This window comes from Hordeum vulgare, chromosome 7H (genome assembly GCF_904849725.1).
Source record: "Hordeum vulgare subsp. vulgare chromosome 7H, MorexV3_pseudomolecules_assembly, whole genome shotgun sequence".
In the NCBI taxonomy this organism is placed as follows: Eukaryota; Viridiplantae; Streptophyta; class Magnoliopsida; order Poales; family Poaceae; genus Hordeum; species Hordeum vulgare.
In genome coordinates this window covers 5,002,112-5,027,317 of record NC_058524.1, presented here as the reverse complement: position 1 = coordinate 5,027,317, position 25,206 = coordinate 5,002,112, and the positions used below count along the sequence as shown (strand labels likewise).

At 45.5% G+C, this 25,206-nt stretch overlaps 2 protein-coding genes across 2 annotated transcripts; one reads left to right on the top strand and one right to left on the bottom strand.

Moving 5' to 3' along the window:
• Positions 1-206: 206 nt before the first annotated feature.
• Positions 207-3,133, bottom strand: LOC123411728 (laccase-15-like). Its single transcript, XM_045104690.1, has 6 exons — positions 2,924-3,133; positions 2,678-2,829; positions 2,342-2,580; positions 2,098-2,217; positions 885-1,916; positions 207-498 (listed from the first exon to the last, which is right to left on the bottom strand). Exons 1-6 carry the CDS (start codon positions 3,035-3,037, stop codon positions 362-364), a joined length of 1,794 nt encoding a protein of 597 aa, XP_044960625.1. The 5' UTR covers positions 3,038-3,133; the 3' UTR covers positions 207-361.
• A 12,617-nt stretch (positions 3,134-15,750) lies between these two features.
• LOC123411664 (receptor-like protein EIX2) lies at positions 15,751-18,781 on the top strand. The gene has a single exon (XM_045104630.1). The coding sequence runs from the start codon at positions 15,763-15,765 to the stop codon at positions 18,754-18,756; it is 2,994 nt and encodes a 997-aa protein (XP_044960565.1). The 5' UTR covers positions 15,751-15,762; the 3' UTR covers positions 18,757-18,781.
• The last annotated feature ends 6,425 nt before the right edge of the window (positions 18,782-25,206 follow it).

Sequence of the window (25,206 nt, the reverse complement as noted above, 5' to 3'; positions counted from 1 at the left end):
TAGAGGAGTAGATAGATGTATCTTCATTTTATTTTTTAAAAGTTTTTAAACCATCTTTTATATGTTTCCTCGCCTATATCCATCACCTTGCAACTATAAGACTAATTCCTTATCTACTAGAAAAGGAAGTCAGTCCCCATTTATTATGTCATCATTAATCTTTTTTTGCGATGAATCATTAATCAGTAAAATGGCATCAACATTATGCTGAGGTAAATCATACTGTTACTAATTAATGCAAAGTTGCAGCCCTTGAGCCAATGGAATCAAACTGTTACCCCTTGTATAAATAAATTATTATTAAAATAATAATAATAATACAACCGTCCGAGATAACACTCTTTTTCCTGTCACTGCTAGATTATTGGTTGCATTTCGGAAAATCTAGAGGCGGTGGCGGAAGAGCTGATTCCAGTGTTGGCCCGTCTTCTATGACGAACACAGCCGCCATTCCAATCGACACATGCAGCTCGTAGTGGCAATGCATGTACCACACCCCTACAAAATTAAATTGAATGTATAAGAGAGAGAAGCATCAAATCCCATGGAAAAAACTTGCACACTTCATTTCTAAAACAGTGACTATATGCATTATTAGTATATATACCAAGGAAACAATGGATCAAATAAGTCAAACTTTTTCATAGCGACTAGACAAACAAATTGGAGTAAAACTCTCTCTCTCTCTCTCTCTCTCTCTCTCTCTCTCTCTCTGTGGTGTGTCTCTCTCAAATCAAATTTCCTGTGTTGCACTTATGTATAAATTATAGTTTCAAAGTTTTCAAATTCTCAAGGAAACCCAAATATACAGTTTATAACAAACATACAGGAATGATTGGATGAACAATTTATGGGAAACATACTGGAATGCCCTGGGTACGCACCTGGATTGTCGGCCACAAAGCGGACGGCAGCCCATCCTAGCCTGGGGACAAGCACCGTGTTCTTGAGCGGCGGATCCACGACATTGTACCTCGCCACGTCCCTCACCGCGTCGTAGTTGTCGTGCCCCTGGGCGAGCACGAACATGTCATGCCCGTGCAGGTGCATCGGGTGGTTGTCGGTGTCCATCATCGCCGCGTTCTGGAACACGATGTCCACCACGGTGCCATGCCGGAACCGCCGCGCCACCGTCGCTTTCTCCGTCGGCTCTAGCCACGCCTCGTTGGGACCCCACGGGATCAAGGCGCGGTCGGTGTAGTTGAACGGCTTCGCCGGCCTGTCCGGCAGCGTGTACAGCTCGTCCAGCCCGCCGCCGACGGTCGTTCCGTTGCCGCGGTTGTCGTAGTAGAGCTCCTCCAGCAGCGGCGTGGCTGCCGCCGCGGCGGGGAGCTGGAAGGACACGTTGTTCATGGTCTCCACGATGATGGACTCCTTGCTCCCGCTCCTCTTGCAGGACAGTCGACCTCCTCGGCAGATGGAGCCCATGCGGAGCACGACGAACAGGCTCTCATCGGCAGTCGCCGGCACCGGCGGCGAGCCCGTCCGGTTCGGGCTGCTCAAGTTGCCGTGGAAGTTGAAGGACACCATGAAGTCGTGCTGGTCAGGCATCTCCGGCACGACCGGCGGAGCCGCCTCGTCACCGTTGCCGGCACCAATCGCGTACCGCACCGTCGCTCTCGACCGGGTCTCGGGGATCTGGATGTCGGGCTTGGGCGCCTGGCCACCTACGGCGACCATGTAGTACTTGCCGGGGGTCGCGCTGGCGACCACAAGAGCGTCCAGCGTCTCGCCGGGGCCGATGGCGAGGACGTCCGTGGTGAAGGGGCGGACGTAGTTAGCGTCTGCGCCGACCACCGTGAACTCGTGCCCGGCGATCTTGACGTAGTACTCGGAGTAGAGCGCGGCGTTGAGGAGGCGGAGCATGTAGGTCTTGCCGGGCTCCACGTCCAGCACCAAGCCATCTTCCACGACCCCTTCACGTTGATGAGCAAAAGAGAAATAAAGTAATAACCTTTAAATTAGACATGGACATGGTCCAATATTTTTCACTATATCAGAGAAATAAAAAAGAAATAGAGTAGTAACATTTTTAGACATGGACATGCTCCGAATTTTTCACAGTAGAATACATGTTATCTAAAAACAGATGATTACCGGAGCAGTTGTATAGATCTCCAAGCTTGCCATTGATTGTGGTTGCACTTGAGGAGTCATCGTAGTAGCCATCCTCCATGTTCTTGGCCAACTGCGCGAGGTTCAAGCTCCACCACTCACCTGCCATGATCAAGATCATACACACCAGTTCGATCTCGATCAGAATCTCATAGACGATGACGCCAAATTGATTTGCAAGAACTCTACAGGATTTGGTATATGAATAATCTGTGAAGTGAAGAACCTATAACGATGGGGATCTCCTTGTGGGGCTTCGGAAATGGGTAGGCGTGCCGTGGCCGGATGATGAAGGCGCCGTGCAGGCTCGCCCGGAGGCCGGAGACGTGAGCGTGCCACCACAGGGTGCCTTCCTGCCCGGTGACGTTGAGACGGTATGTCATGTTGTGGGCTGGTCGGATAGGGCACTGCGTGACCATCGGCACACCGTCGGCCCAGCAGTTGAGCCGCTGCTTCAGTCCGTGCCTACACGCATCCATCACAAAGCAACCACATGATTAACAAGAGAGGATCAACAAATGCAGGATCAGAATTGGTAAATACTTGGTCATTATTTGATTACCAATGGATTGTTATGTTGTGGGGAGACTTGTTGACGACATGGACGGAGACGGAGTCTCCCTCGGTGACCTCGATCGCCGGGCCAGGGAGCTGCCCGTTCACCACCGTGACCAGCGTCTCGTTGCACAGGTGCGTCATCTTCATCTCGCTCACCTATATATGTCATCAGGCATATTGGAACAAATCAAGCATGAATCAATCGATCGATTGTTACGCATTGCTTGCTCGCTCTATAGTCTGAACTTACAACAAAGGTGTGCTCAACGGCGGTGGCGGCCTCGACGACGGCAGCTGCCGCAACCGCGACCAGGGCAACAATTGCCATGCAGAGGTTGGAGGCCGCCATGGAGAACTTGGCCATGACAGCCAAGAACAAGTAACACCTGTCTGCTGCTAGTCGCTAAACTACTTGCGGTCTATGAGGAATCGCCACATGCCCTATATATATACTCCGTATATGGTAAACTATGTTAAGTTGGTAAGATGATGATAGCTGGGGATAAAACACCTGAACTGAACCGCCGTCTGCAATGTTTGACCTGAAAATCAGATTGCAGGAGAAGAAAAAATAATTGAAACGGGCGATGGCGGTCGATCAACGCTACATATAGTTAATCTCCTTTAATTTATTTGCACCAGCCCATGCTTTTGATGTTGATTGTATTGTTAGTTAATCCCAACCCAAGAACGGTCATAGGTCAACAGACATTTTCGTACTAACTAGAACTAGAACGGCAGCCCATGCGATTGAGCGGCTAATACTTTGTCATGTTTTATAATCATAAAATCAAATTTTACACTAGCTCTGACATAAAACATATTAACTGTATCTTAAGAAATTTGTTTATTTCAAAACTTATATAATTTTCACCACTAAGTCCAAAGAATTCACATACTACTGCTTTCCTATTGTTCATGCCCATCTCAATGTTTTTACAGATTCTTTCTTTTTTGCTATCTCACCATCTACCATACTTAATCAATATCAATTTTTATTCTTACTGCTGAATTTTTACATACATTGACCTTTTCAGCACAGCTAGTCTAATATTCACGTAGTATAGAAATATTTCTCGCTATTCACCTTTTCATGCAATGTTTGACCATTCCATTCGTATTATTCAAAAAAATGCAAACATAGAAAAAATATCATATCTAGTCAACGCAAAAAATATATTGCTATGGAGGTAGTACAACTCTATCACGGAAAAGGTTGTACAAGTTTCTGTCTGACTGGGAGACGGCTGCCGGCATAATCTCTCCGCATCAACATCTATGACTTTGGCCACAGTAATAGGATTTCTTTAATGCGAAATGATAAGGATCAACATACCGATTAAGCGTAGCGTTCCGTGCAGTGGTCGGATTCAAGTTTCATTAAATGGTGCACAACGCATATCTTAGCGCAACACAATAGGTGTTGCAAAACACATGATTGCAACACGATAAATGTTGCGAAGCCCTTGAGTCTTCCATCTAGATCGGATCGGGAGCCGCGCCAACAATTCTTATGACTATTCGCGCGTGACGCGTGCCTCTGTCACCTTAACAATTTTTCTGCAACATCATCGATCTATGTTAAAAAAAAGGGGGCTGCTACGCATCAGCCGGTAGATGAATTGAAAACATCATCCACCTCCTTCACCGTTGGATTGTGACACAAACAGCTGTCAGATCTCTCCTAAGGTGCACGTCGCAAAATACAACAAGATAGATGTTGTGTAGCTCGCTATGCAACAACAGCTCTGTTGCGAAACCATTGAAGTGTTGGACTCTGTTGTGTTTGCAACAAACATCTTGTTGCAGAAACATTTACAAAACAAAGACGGTGTTGCAGAATTTTTTGTTCTCGTCTTTACTATTTTTGCAACATAGATGATGCTGCGGGAGGATTTTTGCAACAAAGGTGGTGTTGCAGATTTTTTTTTTCGTCTAAAGTTTTTTTTTGCAACGTAGATGATGTTGCGGGAAGATTTTTGCAACAAAGGTGGTGATGCAGAAAACAAAACGTCTAAACTTTTTTTACAACATAGATGATGTTGCTAGAGGATTTTCGCAACATGAACGATGTTGCAAAATTCAAGCAACCTCTCCATGAGCACGTTGCTGGCTACCCGTGACCGGAACGAGAGACGGCGGAGAGAGATCAGAGAGAAGACAAGATCAGTTTTGAATAAAAAATGAGCGACTCAGGTCAGATAAGGTAGAAAGATGTAGTGCGGTGCATGGGTCTAGAAGGGACACGCGTTGCATGCCAAAGGCGACGGATGCCTCGAACTGAATCGGTCGGCTGACCAGGATGTTTTCCCTAAAAAAAGGTCCTTACGAAACAACACCCATAAGACAAAAAAATCACAACATCATCTACGTTGTAGAAGTCTTATCTGGGGTTGCCGCTCTCCCGCGACAAATTTAAACTCGACGATTTTGCTCCCTTGCTCGCTAAGGTGGACGGCTACCTTGCGGGTGGCAGGCACGCTTGCTATCCCCCACTGGGAGGCTGGTGCTCATCAACGCGGCTCTCGACTCATCCCCACCTATGCTATGGCCACCATGCTCCCCCCCCCCCCCCCCCCCCCGCGGTGTCCACTACGCTCGACAAGCTCAGAAGGGCGTTCCTGTGGAACGTCGCCGACCGCGCCTCCGGGCCGCAGTGCCTGGTCACCTGAGAGTGTGTCTGCCGGTCCAAGGCAGAGGGTGGATGGGGTGGTCGAGCTCTTGAAGTCCAGAAAGACTACCTCATCCGCAAGCTGCTGCACCGTTTGCACTCTAGGGTCCCGTTGAGGTGGCCTTTGTGGGTTTGGGGGCAGCTGGGCGGGCGCTCTCTCCTCGCCGACGACTAGTCCCCTCTGGAGAGGGAGCACTGGCGTGCCCTCAGAGGGCTGCTACCTACCTACTAGTCGCTCTCCCGTGTGTTGTTGGGGGATGGGAGGCGGACCTCGTTGTGGAACGACGGGTGGCTTCCCTGCGGGCCGCTCTGGATGGTTTTCCCCGCCTTGTTCTCTCATGCGACCGTTCGAAGATCATGGAGTAGGAGGCCCATCGGGATGGGGTGTGTGCCCTTCTTGTGCCTAGGCTCACTCCGCTGGTTGTCCGTAAATGTGTCGAGGTCCAGCTGCTCGTTGAGATTTGCCCCGGGAGCGGGTCTCCGGACACTCGGCTTGCCCCCCCTTTGCAAGGGGTTCCGGGGGCGATTCTCGGTTAGGACGGCGTATGCCTTGTACCGCATCTGCGGTGTTGGGGATGTGACGACCACCTTACTATGGTCGAACCGGGCCCCCTCGCGTGTCAAGTTCTTCGGTTGGCTGCTGATCATGTCACGCGTCCACACGTGGGACGTGCTCATCCGCAAGACTATCCTGAAGGCGAAGGAGGCCGGGTGTCCGTGTTGTGAGGCGGTTCTGGAGACCGTTGAGCACCTCATTTTTGGATGCCCCTTCACGGTGCAGTTTTGGAGATGCCTTGGCGTGTCGCCGGACGGCGCCTCGGTTAGAGCCCTTCATCTCTTCAACGTCGATGGCACGGTGGGCGACGCCTTCGTCCTCCTCTGTTGTTGGAGGCTCTGGAAGCGGCGGAACACTGTGGTGTTTCGGGACGGCTCGCTATCTCTGTCCGCCATCCTCAAAGCTTGCCGTGATGATGCGGTGTTGTGGCGAGCCAGGATGGAAGTTGAAAATCGCACTCATATTGATGCCTGGCTCGAAGTGCTCATCTTTTTGTGTAAATCTTATAATTCTTTATGGAGGAAGTATCAGCAAAGAGCATAACGTGACCATGCTTGGAAGAGAAGGATCAGTTGATGCATGCCATTTGAATTCTCCGTCTTCTTCTCTCGTCCCCTTGCTAACAATTAAGGGGGCTGCTACACATCCATCGGCAGATGACCGTTAGATGTACTGGTGCAGCCGTCCGATGTACGTCCCCGTATCCAATAGTTCCTGAAACACAGGTCGAGTTGCAGAAACAATAGCCGCGTTGCGAAAACAATGATCGTGGTTCAAAAAAAATCCTGAAACAATGATCGCGTTGCAATTTTTTTTTTACGTAACTCCTGAAACAATGGCTGAGTTGCAGAAACCACGACCCTATTGCAGAAATGTTGCAGGCCAGTTGCGGAGCTGCCCGATGGCGGAGGGCGACGGGCAGGCCGGCGGCGGAGGGCCGTGGGGCAGGACGACGGGGCGGGGCGGTGGCGCGGGGCGGCGGAGGGCGACGGGCAGGCCGGCGGCGGCGAGGTCGTCGGGGCCGCACCAGGCCGACGGCGGAGGGGCGACGGGGCCGCAGCAGGCCGGCGGCGGCGAGGTCGTCGGGGCCGCAGCAGGCCGACGGCGGAGGGGCGACGGAGCCGCAGCAGGCCGGCGGCGGCCAGGTCGTCGGGGCCGAGGCGTAGGCGAAGGCACGGACTAGACAGTTTTCTGAAACACCTGCCCAGTTTCTGAAACACCTATCCAGTTTCGAGATTCAACGGACGAGCGGGCGGCGGATGGATCGACGGATCGGCCGGTGAACCCAACAATTAATACAAAAAACAAGTCGTGTTCAGCCGCATGCGTGTTCGTTGATGCTTGCAATTTTTTTTAATTTGCCTAATTAAGCACGACAAGCTCGTGTGGTTAGCTCTCAAATGTTGACCGGTAGGCGGCGCTGCAACTCTATCTAGGCTTACGTGACCGTGTATGCATGGTCGATTGATTACTGTACGTGCATCTTGACTTTCTACGCGGCACTGCTAGCCTGACGTGGATATGTCCTTGTCACAAGACTAACCAGCCTGAAGATCAACTAGCGACTGGAACAAGCAAACACTCGTAGAGTCTGCAAATTTGATAAATTTAACCTGTAGACGAAAGTATTTCACAAACTGAACCACGTCTAAAAAAATCATGTAGCTGACCCTTTTATGTGGCGCCCGATAACCAGTGCGTCACACTATATTTTATGACGATCTTAGACACCACACTAGGTCTGAGGGGTGGAGGCCGCGCGCACCCTAGGCCCACCGACCTGGGGTTCCGCCGGTCGAATCTTCACTCGGCAGATTGGCCGCACACGACCCCGACGCCTGCCGACCATCGTCCTCCTCTCTGCCGACCACATCAACCTCGTCGAGTGCAGCTGCCGCGGCGTGGCCGTCGCCAACTCAGGCGAAGTCTTCTCCATCGACCTCGCCGACTACGCGGTCGGCTTGCTGCTCGACGTACTTTGGCGCCCGAGCACCTGGGATTGATTGTCTGAGAGCCTCCATTTAGGTCAATATAACCCTTCAACGGTGCCACACAAGAGAAGTTTGGCTGTTTCATGCACAAAAATATTTTTCTATTAGTTACACACAAGGTTGAAGGCATACAAAATATAAATCATTTTTTATCCCTCCTCTTTTGACCTGCATGAATACAACTTCTTGGCTTACAATGCACCTTGCATACCTCATTCACACTGCTATTGACCTCTAAAATTCAGTGATTTTTCAGATACAACATCAACTGAATAACAAATATGTGATGAAGAAGCAGCAACATAAATGTAGAGGTAGATTCATCTTATTTATTCAGTTATTTCAGGTTACAGTGTGTGCCATTTTCATGTTGTATATCATTTTGGGTTACATTTCTGTTAATTTAATTTCCTACTAGGTGTTTTGAGATTTTATTCAAACAGTCATTTTTCTAGTATTTGTTCAGATAATGGAAATCAGTTTAGGTTCAGGTATTGAGCATCAGTTTTGGTCAAGTAGTGTGGATCTTCAGTTTAGTTCAGTCTCCAATTTCAGTCATATTCAGTTATATTTTTTCAGTCATATTCAGTTTCTCTTTGTTCTTCAGTGTCTTAATTAGCTTGCCTTTAGTTATGTATAGGTGTGTGCTTCGACCAGTGAAGAAATTCATCATCAGTTTTCTGTAGGTGTGTTTCTATTTATGATGTTCAGTAATTAATTTAGTTCATTCCTTCATACTGTTCAGTCATTCATTTCATCTTAAGGATCTACAACAATGTCTCGGTTATCAGTCTTTATTCCTTTTTAGTGTTCCGTTCATTATTTTCAGTTTTTTTGTGTTGTGTTTCAATTTTTCTGATGCGATTTAGTTTGATCAGTGTTTCTGTAATTTTTGGTCAGTCTCGGGTCTTTTTCTGTTTTATTTCAGTTCTTCTGATGTAATTTTCAGTTATTTTCCATTCATATAGTTAGTCTATAAGTATTTATTTTGTTCAGCCTCAAGATATTCTCTCAGTTATTTTCGCTAAGTCTCAATTAGTTAATCTCTCATGTTTTTTCAGTTTTTATAGCAGGAGTTTTTTCAGGCCACCGACCCCTCCTCCAAGTCCGCCGCGCCAGGCAACTCCACCCCGCCAGCCGACTCCACCCCGCCAACCCGCCGCCGGAAAGCCATTTGATTTTCTGTTAAAGAATCAGAGTCCAAAGCAGAGTAAGCCTAGGAAAAAACGCACCCCTCCTCCCCCGCCAAAGTTGTCTTACGAGAAGACCAGAGAGGAAATAGACGAGGTTGTGGCTGCTGAGTTGCAGGCCCATAAAGACAAGAGAAAGCTTGTACCAAAGGATATAACACGTCTCGAAGACGTCAAGCGCGTTCTGGCCAATCTTGCAGACCCGCCGCCTCCGAAGAGAGTTAAATCAGACTATGACCGCTCTATTGCCAAGTCATATCAAAAAGGGCAAATGAAGGCGGCGCTCCTTACTAGAAGAAGTAGGAAAACCATTCCCCAACTTGGAGAACAACCAGTGCAATCGATCCCGCCGCTCAAGGTGGGTACTGATGAGTTCGTAGTCGATCCTGCTGCTGCTGAAAGGATGGCTATAGAGGCCAGTGTCACTAGTGTACAACTCCTAGGCAACGAGTACATTCCCACCACGGTGGAAGGGAATAAGCAACTAGTATGGACATTTCAATCCAAGAAACCTCTCGTCTGGCCTAAGCTTGTCAACCAGCTATCAATGAAAATGTACAAATTGCATACCTGGTACATGAAGGAAGCACAAATCGGGCGTCGGGCCCTAATGGTGAAAGTGAAGGAAGAGCATTTCTTCAATGAAAAAGATTTGTGGATTGAGAATCCAGAATTTTGGCAGTTATACAATCAAGACGCACTCGACAAATCTCTCGTCAGTTGCTATTGTTTGTAAGTGATTTCTTTCTGTAATTCAAGTCCCTAGCTCATCGGCTCGTTCATTTGCCTCTAATTATCCTCACTATATTCTTTTGTGTGTGTGGTGTTATCCAGAAAGAAGATCCTTGAAATGAAAAGAAATGGACTATATGGCATTGGCTTCATTGACCCAAATACCATTCATGAAAAGGCGACATTAGATTACCCAGAAGAGAAAGAGGAGAACTTGATTCGTTTTTTGGAGATACTAAGTCGCAATGAAAAAAAATATTATTTCCTTACAACTTCAAGTGGGTGTTAATGTTGTCTTGTACTATAAATTCTATTTTGCTTACCCGATCGATATTAAGTTTACGTATAGTTCTTGATGAGTTGCATGCATGCCCGTTTATACAACGCAGATTCCACTTTATCCTGCTTCTCATTAGGATTGACAAGGGAAACGTTCACATACTCGACTCACTAAAAAAAGACCCGGACGAGTACATGTCCTTGAAGTTGATGCTCGGCCGGTAATTTCAATCATTATCGCACTATGTCGGCCTCTTTAGTTCATTAGCTGATATTAATTAATCAATGACTCCTTTTATTATTTTTCTTTGTCGGGCAGGGTTTGGAGCCGGTTCATCAAGAATGTTCGCGATGAATGGAATGTAGAGCTGCAATGGACAGGTTTCAGGGTAATTAAGTAGTACTAGCTACGTTCGCGTATCTCTTTAGTTCTAGTTTCGATACCATTATATTGCTTGATTATTATCTGACTGAATTCTATTCTCGTACAGTTTTGCATGCGGCAGAAACCAGGGACTAATATATGTGCATACTTTGTTTGCGAGAACATTCGCTCATTTACGACTGAACTGCCCACTAAACCAGAAACTCTTGCGGTACGTAAATAGTATTCATAATTTTTATATTCATGATCTAATATATATATATATATATATATATATATATATATATATATATATATATATATATATATATATATGTGTGTGTGTGTGTGTGTGTGTGTGTGTGTGTGCATATATATATATCTGGTCGTACGAGATATTCTATGATATACGTCCTACGAGAAATTCTATGATATATGTACCAAATTCTTTGATATGTTCTAAATGAAAAAGAATTAAATGGAAAACAGAAAATAAAAAGCAAAAATAAAAAATAAACCCTAAAACCCTAAATCACCAAAGCCTCTAGTCCACCAACCGGGACTAAAGGTCCGGGACACGCCTCACACGCTGCCCGCCACGTGGGTGGAATGGTATTAGCCCCGGTTCATGGCAAACCGGGACTAGGGGGAGGGGGTATTTAGTCCCAAGTTAATAATCTCGGTTGAAGAACCAAAACTATAGACCCTTACCAAACGGGACTATAACCCCATTTTCTACTAGTGATGTTAAAGTTTCGTTATTTACATATAGTGTTTTATATGCCTAATTTCTATTTTAGTGTTTCGTCACTTTCTTGGTTTTTGTCGAATCAAGAGGCCAGCTTTGTTACTATTGGACAACGAGTTCTGGCTAATCTTCTCAAGTACGTAATTTATTTCTGTTTGGCTATCAAAACACTTTATCTACTGCATTTTAATTTGAATATGTCAATACTTGCTAGCTATTAACGTACTTGTAATGTTTCTTGTTTTTAGTTTTTTGTGAAAACTAAAAATAAATAGCAGTTGAAAATATAGTTTATGTACAGCCTACAATCCTTTTTTTCCTTTTGGTCAGAACATCACCATTGCGAAGTAGTTTAACTCATTTTCAGCAAAGTCCTGTGAAATTGTTGTTGTCTGCTAAATGAATTTTTTATGAGTCTGCAAAATACTACTCCCAACATCCAATAATATCACATGAGAATTTTAGGGAGTCGCTACGGTTTTCTTCTTGCTTCCCTTCCCTTGAAAGTTTAGTTGGGGCTGGACAACAACAATGAGCAACACAAATTCACCTACACGGCAAATATGCACACTACATAGTCCCCTTCTTCTGTGATGAACTTTAAAGACAGCTTCAACCAACAAGTAAACAGCGGAATAACACAATCAACATGCACATGTGACACAGGATTTTACGTGGAAAAACCTCCTCAAGTTGAGGAGTAAAAAACCAAGGCTCTAGACCGACCAGTCCACACAACCGACCAGTCCACACAACTTAACTATGAGAGTGATGAGTACAAAGTCTTCTCTAGAACCTCTAGAGAGATTTACAACGCACTCTCCACATCACCAACCGGCAACAACAACAACAACCACAAGAGGCAAGATTTCAGCAAAGCAGAGTACAACAGCTTATGTCCCCTTCACTATATTGCAAACTGCTCTTGAACCACTGAAAGAAACAACACCAAATTTGGTATACAAGTAGACACACGAGTTTCTGAGATCCCCTCAAAATTTCAGCTCAATCGGACACCTTTTGCCTATCCAAGTTGTTCGTCTTCCAAAACTACTCTGTTCTGAAACTGCAACAGTCAGAGCTGACAAAACCACTCTCATATCCGATGCTCCACTGACCCAATCCTCAAACTCGCTAACCATATCGAATTACTCAAAGTAAGGAACGAGCTCACCAAGTTTGGGGTCGATCCAAACATGTTTGAGCCTCCAATCACTAGCTTGAACACTCTCTAGTCAGATGCACCAAATCTGAACAGAACCTCCAATTCTTCTCCTTCCTCTCTCAAACAGGTTATGTTTTCTCTCGTGTGCTCTTTCTCACTCTCAGAATGGCATCCACCACTGGCAGGGTTGGAGTGGCTAGGGTTTTCTTCTTGCTTCCCTTCCCTTGAAAGCACTCTCAAGCTATATCTTGTAAGTCATGAGAATGCATTGTCAAGTCCCGATTCGTTCCTTCACAAAACATAAATCGTATAGTGATGGAACTTTTTTGGCCAATATTAATGGGAGCCAAAGAAAAAAAATTGTGCATGTTTAAAACATAGAAGTTTGTGTAATTCGGTTATTCATACAAGGAGGTGAAATATTTGCAGAAACTATGGATCAAAGAGACTTGGAACAAGAACAGTTGTTGGGGGGAGATAATCCTTGCCGGACGTGATGTCTTGTCGTATCTCAACGATACTGATGTTCTGGAAGAAGAGGATGATGGCTCGGGTGATCGAAGAATGAAGGAGGAAGGACATGATCATGATGGCTCCGGTGACCGAATGCCGGAGGAAGAAGGAGACCATCATGACGGCTCCGGTGAATGAACGGAGGAGGGAGCTATTGCAAAGTCCGGCGAGGTATATATATTAATTAAGCATGTGCTGACTAGCTAAATGATGCATTAATTGTTTTGGTATGTACATATATTAACTCTTCTTTCTTCTTTTATAGCCCTCCGGATCGAGCCAAACTTCGGTAACGAGACGAGGCCCGAATAGAAGGTTGCGCAAGGATGAAAGGTTCACGATCACAACACTCGCGGACGATGGCCTACCGATTCAACCCAAGCGGACCAAGGACGCATTTTCTGTTCAATGCGAAGCTATTGTTAGGGACAACATCCCGATCAGGATCAAGCAATGGAATAAGCCTAAGGGCGATGACGTCCCAAAAGGTGATTATGTCATCGATAGACACAAAGATGATCTTTGGACTGCGCTGAAGGCAAATTTCACCCTACCGCCAGAGGAGGATCCGAATAAGCCATTTATAGATCCACTGGTCAAGACGTGTGCTCTTAAGAAGATGGCAAATCTATTCAGGAGGTGGAAGCATGAGTTGAAATCAAAGTTTGTCGACAAAGGGAAGACTCCAGAATTCATCGGCCGATTTGAGAAGATAAGAGATCACTGGCCCACATTTGTGGCCTACAAGACATCAGACAAGAGTAAGAAAATGTCAGAGACAAACAAGAACAATGTTGCAAAGAAGCAGTATCACCATCACACGCGGTCAGGTGGCTACCTCAAAGCCCGACCGTTATGGGACAAAGCTGAAAATGACCTGATTGCTAAAGGGGTCCAACCACAGACATTGAACTAGCCAGACCGTCAAGGACTTGGTTCTTCGGGGTTGGGGGGACTTTGGACCCTGAAACAGGGAAGTGCCGTTGGACGGGCAAGTAACTTGCAATACCCATCAAGAAGCTTCAGAAGTATATCACCGCATCGCAGGAAGGGCCGTTCATTCCCGACAGAGAGAAGGACGAGCTGTCTGAGGCCCTAGGGAATGCTGAGCACCTTGGACGAACACGAGGTACACCAGGCTCCGTTCCGTGGAAGGTTGGGTTTCCCGACGCAGGCGGTTACAGAAGCCGGGAGAGAAAGAGGAAAGCGGAGCTGAGCGACATGCAATAGATCAATGCAAGACTACAAAAGCTTGAGAAACTTGAGAGTCAGCGAGCCACCGGCCAACCATCTCAGCGGCACGAAGCTACCCCAAAAGGTACCCCACCATCTCAGCGGAGAAGCGGCGTGGCTTCCCCGGAGTACGTCCAGCCCGACTTCACGACTCCTAGCTACCCCGTGGATACTATCACGGAGGCTCAGCATTGCGAGCTTATGACGAAATGCCGGAACCTTACTTTCAAGGCGGCTGTCGACTCTGTTGCACCTCCTCAACCCAACGAAACTTTTCACTGCCTTCTGATTCCACATGGCTATGTTGTTGTGTTGGTGGATGAAGTAATGGAGGGATTTGAGGAGCTCGAGCTTGACCATCCTACATGTGAAGGGGAGAATCAGCTAGTTCGTGCTCTGAGGAAACGTGTGGGTCGGATCGAGCGAAGGGAATCTAGTGGTTGGTTGGGTCCAGAGCATGTCCACAGACAGCACTGCCGCCGTCACTTGGAGGGGGGACCGAGCGAAGGGAATCTAGTGGCTGGTTGGGTCCAGAGCATGTCCACAGACAGCACTGCCGCCGTCACTTGGAGGGGGGACCGAGCGTGTTGGGTTGAGCCGAAGGGAATCTAGTGGTATAGGGATATATTTAGTTCCGGTTGGTGCTACAAACCGGGACTAGAGATCCATCTCTAGCCCCGATTTGTGTTACAAACCGGGACTAAAGGGGCTCGCAGGGTCCGAGCCTGCCACCACCCCCTTTAGTCCTGGTTTGTAACACAAACCAGGATTAAATGTTCCTAATAAACCGGAACTAAAGCCTAGCCTCAAGAACCAGGACTACTGGCAGCATTATGCTTCAATCCAAAGGCCTATTTTCTACCAGTGGACGTTTCTTTTTTTCGTCCTCGGCAAGGTGCTTGAAGAAACACCATACCTTGAGCTCCCTTGCCATATTTGTTAAGCTCATCATGGATGAACCTCCTCGTCATTGGATCACTCCACAACCCAGCAGAAGTTCTCATCAAAAACTACAACAACAAAGATTAAAAGAAACTGTAAAACTGCCTGAAGTTACCTTCACGTATAAGGTATGCTTCGGTACAAACAACCCCCCCCCCCCCCCCCCCCCACACACACACACCCACACCTAACAAAATGTAAAAGAAGAAACAGACCGCACATATATAATATAAGATGGATATACATTGTATACCTATAATGATCTGTAGCGTACAATACAAGATGAGTATACGTTTTTTTTTCTACATTTTATGAAGGAGAGGGGGTCTACCAAAACAAAAACAAAAGTGCATATTTTATCGTTGAGTGAGCAGAGAAATGGTAGGAACTACTAAACCATGCCGCGGTCTTCACTTGCCTAACGTGCACGTCGGTCAAATTCACTGGTTTAGGGACTCTCACAAGTAGACAAATTCAGGCCTTGGAGTTTGTGTGGAATTCTCCATGCCTGATGCGAACTTGCCCAAAAAACGTGTGTACGTGCACGTGCTTGCTCACATGGGTGGCGTCAGATTGCCTGTCAGTAAGGAAACACGGACTCGATCAGAAACATGGACTAAAATTGCTTACAAATTTGCCATGAAACTCTGTTTTCAACGGCACAGACACAGAGCCGTCTTCTTCTTCTTCTTCTTCTTCTTCGCCATGCGTACCACCACTTCCAAGCTCCTGCTCATATGCGTCCTAGCTGCGGCCAGCTTGCTGGCCTCCGATGCACTTCAGCTCGGGGCGGCCGGCGGCTCAGCCGGCGCAAGCTGCATACCACGGGAGCGGGACGCCTTGCTTTCCTTCAAGCGCGGCATCACCAGCGACCCCTTGGGCGTCCTTGACTCGTGGCACAAGGAAGACTGCTGTCAGTGGAGGGGCGTCAAGTGCAGCAACCGGACAGGCCATGTTCTTAGGCTTCATCTTCGTAATCTACCCCTGGAAGGGTACTACCAAGACAACACAGCTTTGGTTGGCGAGATAAGTAATTCTTTGCTCTCCTTGGATCGTCTCGTGCGCCTTGATCTCAGCATGAATTACCTCGAGGGCCCAAGTGGCCGCATGCCGGAGTTCTTGGCCTCTTTGACGAGATTGAGATATCTCAACCTCTCCGGCATACCATTTTTGGGCAGAGTGCCCCCTCAGCTCGGCAACCTCTCAAACCTGCAGCATCTTGACCTCTCATGCCATCGCCATGGAATGTACTCAACAGACATTTCATGGGTAGCGCTCATCCCAAATTTGCAGTCTCTTGGAATGAATGGGGTAAACCTCAGCACAATTGTTGATTGGCCTTATGTTGTCAATATGATTCCTTCTTTGAAGGCCCTTGACCTTGGGTCTTGCTCTCTTTCAACCGCAAATCAGTCGCTCCCGCATAGTAACCTTACCAAACTCGAGAGGCTTGATCTCTCTGGCAACATGTTTCCCCACCCAATGGCACGAAGTTGGTTTTGGAATTTGACAGGCCTCCAACATCTCTACCTTGCCGACACTCAACTGTACGGTCAAGCTCCTGATGCACTGGCACAAATGACGTCCCTTCAAGTCATTGATTTGTCATTTAATCGTAACATGGGAACGATGACTACAAGCTTCAGAACACTATGCAATATGAGAATCCTGGACATTTCTTCTTGCCATATTGATGGAAATATAAAGGATATTATAGGGAGGATGCCGCACTGTCCCTTGAACAAACTGCAAGTGTTGCATTTGGGATCCAACAATATTACCGGAATAATTCCGGAACAGATAGCACACTTAACCAGCTTAGTCGTTCTTGATATCTCTCAGAACAACCTAGCTGGAGGTATACCACGAGGGGTAGGGATGCTCTCTAGTTTAAGCAGCCTTGATCTCTATATGAATTATCTTAGTGGACCTGTGCCATCTGAGGTTGGCATGCTCGGTAATTTGACCACATTGAGTCTGGAACATAACAATCTTAGCGGACATGTTCCATCTGAAATCGGTATGCTTGGCAATTTGGCTACGTTGGACCTTCGAGACAACAACTTGATTGGTGACTTCACTGAAGAACATTTTACAAGTCTAACGAGGTTAAACAGGCTGCTATTAAGTGGGAATTCCTTGCGGATTATAGTTGGTCCCAATTGGATACCACCCTTCAGTTTACAAGACATACATCTTGGCTCTTGCCAACTGGGCCCTTCGTTTCCTGCATGGCTTCAGTTCCAAGTGGACATGTGGCTGATGGATATATCTAGCACAGGTATAGTGGATAGGCTTCCTGACTGGTTCACCACTACATTTGCAAAGGTCATATATCTAGACATCTCCAACAATGGAATAAGTGGCAGGTTGCCAAGAAACATGGAATTCATGGCACTGGAACGTTTCTTTATCAAATCAAATAAACTGACTGGTGGAATCCCCAACTTACCAAGAAGTATTATCAGCCTGGACATGTCTGAAAACTCTTTATCCGGAAATTTGCCATCAAACATTGAGTTTACAGATTTGAGATCATTATGGCTGCGATCCAATCAAATAACTAGTCGTATTCCGGAATCTCTCTGCAAAGCGGAATCCTTGTATTCCTTGGACTTGAGCAGCAACCTTTTGGAGGGTCAACTTCCTCCATGTTTTGGGGTGATGGGCAGTGCCTTTCTCATGTTGAGTAACAACAGATTCTCAGGCAAGTTCCCGTCGTTTCTAAAAAATATGAGAGAATTGAAGTCTCTAGATCTATCACATAATAGTTTTTCCGGAAGGTTACCATTGTGGATCGGAGAGTTGGTTGAATTAAGATTTCTGGGGCTAAACCATAATACATTTTCTGGAGGAATCCCACCTGCCATCTCAAATCTTAGTCGCCTTCACCATCTGAACCTAGCAGGCAATGGCTTATCAGGTGCCATACCGTGGCATCTATCAAATATGAAGGCCATGATAGGAAAGGATGCAAAGGATTTCTCCGACATGAATGAACTGTATTCTACCGATTACTTTGATACGTTCCGTTCGTTAGACTTTTCCTCTGCAGTCGTCAAGGGACGGGAACTTAATTATAGTGCCGGCATTTGGGATTTGGTGAGCATTGACCTATCTTTCAACCAATTAACTGGGGTAATCCCAGAAGAAATACTTGTTCTTGATGGGTTGATAAACCTGAATCTATCGTGGAACCGATTGAGTGGGGAAATCCCAAATAAGCTTGGGGCCTTGCAGGCATTGGAATCACTTGACCTCTCAAGGAACATGTTTTGTGGCATAATCCCTTCGAGCCTGTCAGATTTAAACTATTTGAGCTACTTGGACTTGTCTAGTAACAATCTAACAGGGAGAATACCATCAGGACGTCAGCTCGACACCCTCTACACACAAGAACCTTTCATGTACAGCGGCAACAGTGGTCTTTGTGGGCCTCCTCTTGCAAATAGTTGCACCGGGAAGAATGTAACAAGGCAAGATGATCTAATAAGGAATGAGCATTCCTTTGAGCCAGTGACCTTTTATTTTGGACTGGTTCTGGGATTTATTCTGGGTCTCTGGGTGGTGTTCTGCGTCTTGTTGTTCAAGAAAGCATGGAGGATTGCTTATTTCCGCCTGATTGACCAGACATATGATCAGATTTATGTGTTTTCCGTCATTACATGGAAAATTTGGGCCGGAAAGGTAACTAATTGAGTAACAGGAGCTCCGAAGAAGCATGAAGCAGCATATCAGGCTGAAATTTTTATTTCCATGAAGTTAATGTAAAGATATTGATGATTCGTAATTGTCAATGTGTGTACGATAATACTTGAACTCCTGTATTTGGGATTGTTCAAATGTTGTGCTGGTTTTATGTGTAGAATAATACATTTGAACTCCTGTATTTGCTACTGTTCAGGTTGTGCTGATTGTTTGTGTATGGTAATATTTTTATGTATTTTCTACTGTTCAGTTGATTGTTTGTTCCCTAGCCTCATCGTTTAGAGTTTCACAGTTGGTGTAGTCTTTATGGCATATTATTTTTAGTAGTGTTCACCTCTGCAGAATTCCGCTACCTGTTTCTTTCTCTGTTTTCAGAGTTGTTGTTGATAACTGCTCAACTAGCACTTGACATCATATCCAGCTGACTGGGGCTCCGCTGAATGACCATGTAGCACGTACTAAACCAAGACATCTCCATGGGCCAACCTATGATCCTGCCGCATAAATCATCCATGATTCTGCAAGCCTACACATTTGAGTTTGATTGTATACAGCTAACAGGAATTCCCGTGAAACACCATATCGAACCCGTTTCGAGGGCTGCTATAAAAAAATGTATATGCTTGAAGTTAGCACAATAGCAGTCATAAGTCTTGTTCGCTAGGTTCAGTAGTTATTCGATGGTTTTTTCTTGTCGTGAATGATTGCAGCATGACACTATGGATCTTCAATTCAAAAATAAGTAACAATACTAAACTTGGTTTTCTCTGTTTTTTTGAACTTTTTTTTACCGTGGTCCTGTTCACAAACATGAGTCTGCTCTCACACCTGTATGTATACAGTCGTGGTCGTAGTTTTCTCTGTTTTTTTGAACTTTTTTACACATACACACACGTCTTCCAGAATAAGTACACGCGTCGGCTTGCATCATGCATGTTGCAGTTTACCTGTACCACCGCCTGGTTATTTCCTTTGTACTCCCTCCTCACTTGTTCCTCTTGCGCTACTTAAATCCCCCTTTCCTATTTACCACAGCTAGACAGTTTACTCCAGAGCTAAGATCGATCTGCTCATCAAACACTCACGCATTCATCCATGGAGGTAAACCAACTCTTTGAGCTTTTCCTTTCTATCGCTCCTCCTGTATGAAGATTTTCGCACATATTTCCTCCTTTTTGCTATACTACCACCAACCTCTTCTTGCTTTGTCGCTGCCGCTAGCCTCCTTACATTCATCATATGCAACACCCATGTCCATGATAATAAAAAAATCCATCTGCCTTTGCACAAGTAATTCACGTAGTTGTAATTTTTTATTCCCACTTCAATCTATATCAGTCTAGCTTAATTAAAACTTATGATACCTGCCAGAAATATATACAGTTTTAACACTTTGTTCTAAAAAAAAACATACATTGAAGATATATTCATTTACACATACACAATCTTTGCAATTACTTTCATACTATCTCAAATACTGTAACATTATTGATGTTCTGACCAAATTTTCTAATGCACATCATTATTTTTAAATTCCATAGATGGAAGAACTGTTGCTCAAAGACCTTTCAAATTCCCGTAGAGGCATCCTTACTGTCCGCATTATAAGAATATGGGAACATTGGAAGCCTGACCACAGTGAATTCAAAGATCCAAACTTATTTTTTTCATTTTGATGTTTTAAACTTGTTTTATTTACGGTTTTCGATTGAAACCATTATTATTCAAAAGAAAATAAATAATATGAATATTCATCCAATAAATAGTGAGGCTTCGTAATGACATTATATAGGTCGAATACAAGTCTAGAAAAAATATAAATATGATTTATAAACATTGGAACGAAAGCCTTCACTGAAATGTGATACCTCGAACAGAGTAGTAAAGATTTCAAGGGAGATGAGGTGGGTTTTGAAAACTTTGAAAATGAAAAAAGTCAAAACCTCACCAAAGCTTAATTTTGGAGTGACTAAGAAAGATCCAAACTTATTTTTTCATTTTGATGTTATAAACTTGTTTTATTTATGATTTTCGATTAAAACCGTTATTATTCAAAAGAAAATAAATAATATGAATATTCATCCAATAAATAGTGAGGCTTCGGAATGACATTATATATATCGAATACAAGTCTAGGAAATTTATTTGGCTTATTTAGGCGAGGTGGAAAAATATACTTGCTTAGAAAAGGGCCCTTTATCCTACCTTCGGGGCTCATTTGAGGCACATTTTTCCCGACTTGGTATAAATGCTTGGATTGATGACCAAGTTAAAACAAAACAAGTAAAAACATTGCAAATAGCATCACATCATTAAAACAACAGATTATTAGAAATAGCATCACATCATTATTACAAATTTTGGTTCAACTTTCAAATTTTGAATTCAAATAACAAGTCTCCACTTCAGAACACAATTGCCAAATCTACATCATTAAAACAACAGTTTGCTATCACAACATTATTACAAATTTTGGTTCAACTCTCAAATTTTGAATTCAAATAACAAGTCTTCTCTTCAGAACACAACCGCCAAATCTATTTCTTTTGCCTCTTCTTACTACTCGATTTCTTCGAATTCTCAACTTCTCCGACGGACAACTTGTTCATGCTCCTGGTTTTCTTGCCACGACCAGTAGGCCTCCCCACAGCACGGCCAAGCACCTCAGCATGCTTCACCTGATGCACCTTCTCAACTTCAGCAACAATTTCACTTTGCACAACAAGCTCCAAAACAGGTTCAGTTTGCACAACAAGCTCCAGACCAGGTTGAGTTTGCAGAATTGGTTCATGTGCATCAAAAACAGGTTCACACTACTCCGGTGCATCGAAAACAGGTTCACACTGCTCTAGTGCATCGAAAACAGGTCCAGTTTGCTCTGCTGCATCTAGAACATGTTTAGTTTGCTCTGGTGCATCCAAAATAGGTTATGTTAGTGGATTAAACCTTCTCTTCTTTGTACATCCATTGAGTCTTGCCTTTTTCACTGGCCAACACTGTTCAACAACAAGAGGTGGCATTTTTTCTGCACGCTTTCTCCTGAAAAATAAATCATATCACTTGGTTAGAGACTGAAAAAGCATAAACAACAAGAAACAACATAAACAGTAACATTAACATTAACATACTTTGGTCTTTTTGGAGTATAACAGCATTTTGGTGAACCAATTCTATGCCCAAGTTCCTCACACAACTTGCATCTGTTTTTGTTACCTTCTTGAGCCCTTTTTGGCTTCACATCATTATCTTTTTTTCCCTTTCTTACTACTCCCACCTCTCTCAAACCATGCTTTGAATTTGCTCTGTTTGGGCCTTCCAGCCTTTCTTCTAGTAATGGGTGGACACATGAAAAATTCAAAGTCCACCTCATGCCACTGTGATTGGTTTGTGAGTGCTGGAATTGGAGTAGCATATGCATCCCTGAATCTCTGTACTGAGTAATAGTCATGCAAATATGGGTGCATATTTTACTTGGGTCTAGATGCCAAAAAGAGTATGGGGTGCTCACATGGTTTCCCAATGTGTTTCCACTCTTGGCAAGTGCATTCATGCAAATCAGTGTTGAGAACATGCCTCTTGCTAGTCTTTGTATCTCTAACTTGTTGGGGAACGTTGCATGGAATACAAAAAATTTCCTACGCACACGAAGACCTATCATGGTGATGTCCATATACGAGAGGAGATTAGATCTACGTACCCTTGTAGATCGCTAAGCGGGAAGCGTTAAGAAACGCGGTTGATGTAGTGGTACAGCTTCGTCATTCAAATCACCGTCGTTCCACGATCCGTTCCGATCTAGCGCCGAACGGACGACACCTCCGCCTTCAGCACACGTACCGCTCGATGACGATCTCGACCTTCTTGATCCAGCAAGAGATGCAGAGAAGTAGATGAGTTCTTCGGCAGCGTGACGGCGCTCCAATGGTGGTGATGATCTACTCCTGCAGGGCTCCGCCCGAGCTCCGCAGAAATCCAATCTAGAGGTAAAACTACGTGGTATAGGTTTGAGTTGCACGTGGCAAAGTTGTGTCTCAAAAGCCCTAAGACCACCAGTATATATAGGAGGAGGAGGGGCTTAAGGGAGCCCAAGGGCGCCGGCCGAAGGAGGAGGTGGACTCCCACCCCAGTTCGGTTTGGGGGAAGGATGTTGGGGAACGTCGCATGGGAAACAAAAAATTTCCTACGCGCACGAAGACCTATCATGGTGATGTCCATCTACGAGAGGGGATGAGTGATCTACGTACCCTTGTAGATCGTACAGCAGAAGCGTTAGAGAACGTGGTTGATGTAGTGGAACGTCCTCACGTCCCTCGATCCGCCCCGCGAACAATCCCGCGATCAGTCCCACGATCTAGTACCGAACGGACGGCACCTCCGCGTTCAGCACACGTACAGCTCGACGATGATCTCGGCCTTCTTGATCCAGCAAGAGAGACAGAGAGGTAGAAGAGTTCTCCGGCAGCGTGACGGCGCTCCGGAGGTTGGTGATGACCTTGTCTCAGCAGGGCTCCGCCCGAGCTCCGCAGAAACGCGATCTAGAGGAAAAACCGTGGAGGTATGTGGTCGGGCAGCCGTGAGAAAGTCGTCTCAAATCTGCCCTAAAACCTCCGTATATATAGGTGGGAGGGAGGGGGGCCTTGCCTTGGGGTCCAAGGACCCTCAAGGGGTCGGCCGAGCCAAGGGGGAGGACTCTCCCCCCCCCAAACCGAGTTGGACTAGGTTTGGTGGGAGGGAGTCCCCCTCCCTTCCCACCTCCTCCCCCCTTTTTTTTTCTTTTCCTTTGATTTCTTATCCTTGGCGCATAGGCCCCTCTTGGGCTGTCCCACCAGCCCACTAAGGGCTGGTGCGCCACCCTCATAGCCTATGGGCTTCCCCGGGGTGGGTTGCCCCCCCCCCCCCCCCGGTGAACTCCCGAAACCCATTCGTCATTCCCGGTACATTCCCGGTAACTCCGAAAACCTTCCGGTAATCAAATGAGGTCATCCTATATATCAATCTTCGTTTCCGGACAATTCCGGAAACCCTCGTGACGTCCGTGATCTCATCCGGGACTCCGAACAACATTCGGTAACCAACCATATAACTCAAATACGCATAAAACAACGTCGAACCTTAAGTGTGCAGACCCTGCGGGTTCGAGAACTATGTAGACATGACCCGAGAGACTCCTCGGTCAATATCCAATAGCGGGACCTGGATGCCCATATTGGATCCTACATATCCTACGAAGATCTTATCGTTTGAACCTCAGTGCCAAGGATTCGTATAATCCCGTATGTCATTCCCTTTGTCCTTCGGTATGTTACTTGCCCGAGATTCGATCGTCAGTATCCGCATACCTATTTCAATCTCGTTTACCGGCAAGTCTCTTTACTCGTTCCGTAATACAAGATCCCGCAACTTACACTAAGTTACATTGCTTGCAAGGCTTGTGTGTGATGTTGCATTACCGAGTGGGCCCCGAGATACCTCTCCGTCACACGGAGTGACAAATCCCAGTCTTGATCCATACTAACTCAACTAACACCTTCGGAGATACCTGTAGAGCATCTTTATAGTCACCCAGTTACGTTGCGACGTTTGATACACACAAAGCATTCCTCCGGTGTCAGTGAGTTATATGATCTCATGGTCATAGGAATAAATACTTGACACGCAGAAAACAGTAGCAACAAAATGACACGATCAACATGCTACGTCTATTAGTTTGGGTCTAGTCCATCACGTGATTCTCCCAATGACGTGATCCAGTTATCAAGCAACAACACCTTGTTCATAATCAGAAGACACTGACTATCATTGATCAACTGGCTAGCCAACTAGAGGCATGCTAGGGACGGTGTTTTGTCTATGTATCCACACATGTAAATGAGTCTTCATTCAATACAATTATAGCATGGATAATAAACTATTATCTTGATACAGGAATTATAATAATAACTATATATTCATTATTGCCTCTAGGGCATAATTCCAACAATCTCCCACTTGCACTAGAGTCAATAATCTAGCCCTCACATCACCATGTGAATTACATTGTAATAAATCTAACACCCATACAGTTCTGGTGTCGATCATGTTTTGGCCGTGGAAGAGGTTTATTCAGCGGGTCTGCTACATTCAGATCCGTGTGCACTTTTGCATATATTTACGTCCTCCTCCTCGACGTAGTCGCGGATGAGGTTGAAGCGTCGTTTGATGTGTCTGGTCTTCTTATGAAACCTTGGTTCCTTTGCTAAGGCAACGGCACCAGTGTTGTCACAGAACAAGGTTATTGGATCCAGTGCACTTGGCACCACTCCAAGATCCATCATGAACTGCTTCATCCAGACACCCTCCTTAGCCGCCTCCGAGGCAGCCATGTACTCCGCTTCACATGTAGAATCTGCTACGACGCTTTGCTTGGAACTGCACCAGCTTACTGCACCCCCATTAAGAATA

Bases quoted from the DNA above. Each gene is read 5' to 3' on its own strand.
- LOC123411728 (XM_045104690.1), bottom strand. From the start codon at position 3,037: ATGGCCAAGTTCTCCATGGCGGCCTCCAACCTCTGCATGGCAATTGTT. The intron at 2,218-2,341 runs GTTCTTCACTTC...TGATCATGGCAG, and splicing joins GGAGATCCCCATCGTTATAG to GTGAGTGGTGGAGCTTGAAC. The intron at 1,917-2,097 runs GTAATCATCTGT...ATCAACGTGAAG, and splicing joins AGATCTATACAACTGCTCCG to GGGTCGTGGAAGATGGCTTG.
- LOC123411664 (XM_045104630.1), top strand. From the start codon at position 15,763: ATGCGTACCACCACTTCCAAGCTCCTGCTCATATGCGTCCTAGCTGCG.